The following is a 533-nucleotide window of genomic DNA, read 5'->3' on the forward strand; positions in this document are numbered from 1 at the left end:
GAGGGGGAGGGATGGGGTCCTTGGCCATGGCAGTGCGGGGGGGAGTGGGGGTGAGTGTGATGCTGTGGAGCTCTTACAGAGACCACATCGTGTGGGCGTGAGGTCGGTTTTGCCGCTTCGGCAGCCCCACACCACAGCATTTAAAGCAGCCAAGGGTGTGTAGCCGGTGCTCTGCAGGCTGCGAGTCAGGACAGAGCCAAGTGAGGGACTCAGGGTGAGGAGGGACTGACTGCTGCCATTGCCTCTCCTCTTCCCAGGACCCCCGGGAGTGGACTAGGAAGGTCATCAGGAACATTGCATGCTCGGGCAAGTTCTCTAGCGACAGGACCATCATGGAGTATGCCCAGGAGATCTGGGGTGTGGAACCATCTGCTACAAAAATCCCCCCACCCAACCTCCCACGGGATTGAGGCAAGCACAGAAGAAAGGAATGCAGGATGGGCTCCCACCCCAGGAGGCCTCACCTGTATTTCACCGCCAGGTAGATGGGCTCAGCTCTGTGGAAACAAGGCCTTTCCCTCAGGAAGGGGTAG

At 59.5% G+C, this 533-nt stretch overlaps 1 protein-coding gene across 1 annotated transcript in view; it reads left to right on the forward strand.

The window, feature by feature from the left end:
• PYGB (phosphorylase, glycogen; brain) overlaps nt 1–480 on the forward strand; it is a gene marked incomplete at its 5' end in the record, with an annotated part of 14,323 nt that extends 13,843 nt beyond the window's left edge. Inside the window, one exon of the mRNA XM_009701321.1 lies at nt 258–480. Coding sequence (XP_009699623.1) covers nt 258–410 — 153 coding nt within the window. The remainder of the gene's footprint in view (nt 1–257) is intronic.
• Nucleotides 481–533: the final 53 nt, after the last annotated feature.

The sequence above is a fragment of the Cariama cristata genome, unplaced genomic scaffold (assembly GCF_000690535.1).
Source record: "Cariama cristata isolate BGI_N322 unplaced genomic scaffold, ASM69053v1 scaffold22245, whole genome shotgun sequence".
NCBI lineage: Eukaryota > Metazoa > Chordata > Aves > Cariamiformes > Cariamidae > Cariama > Cariama cristata.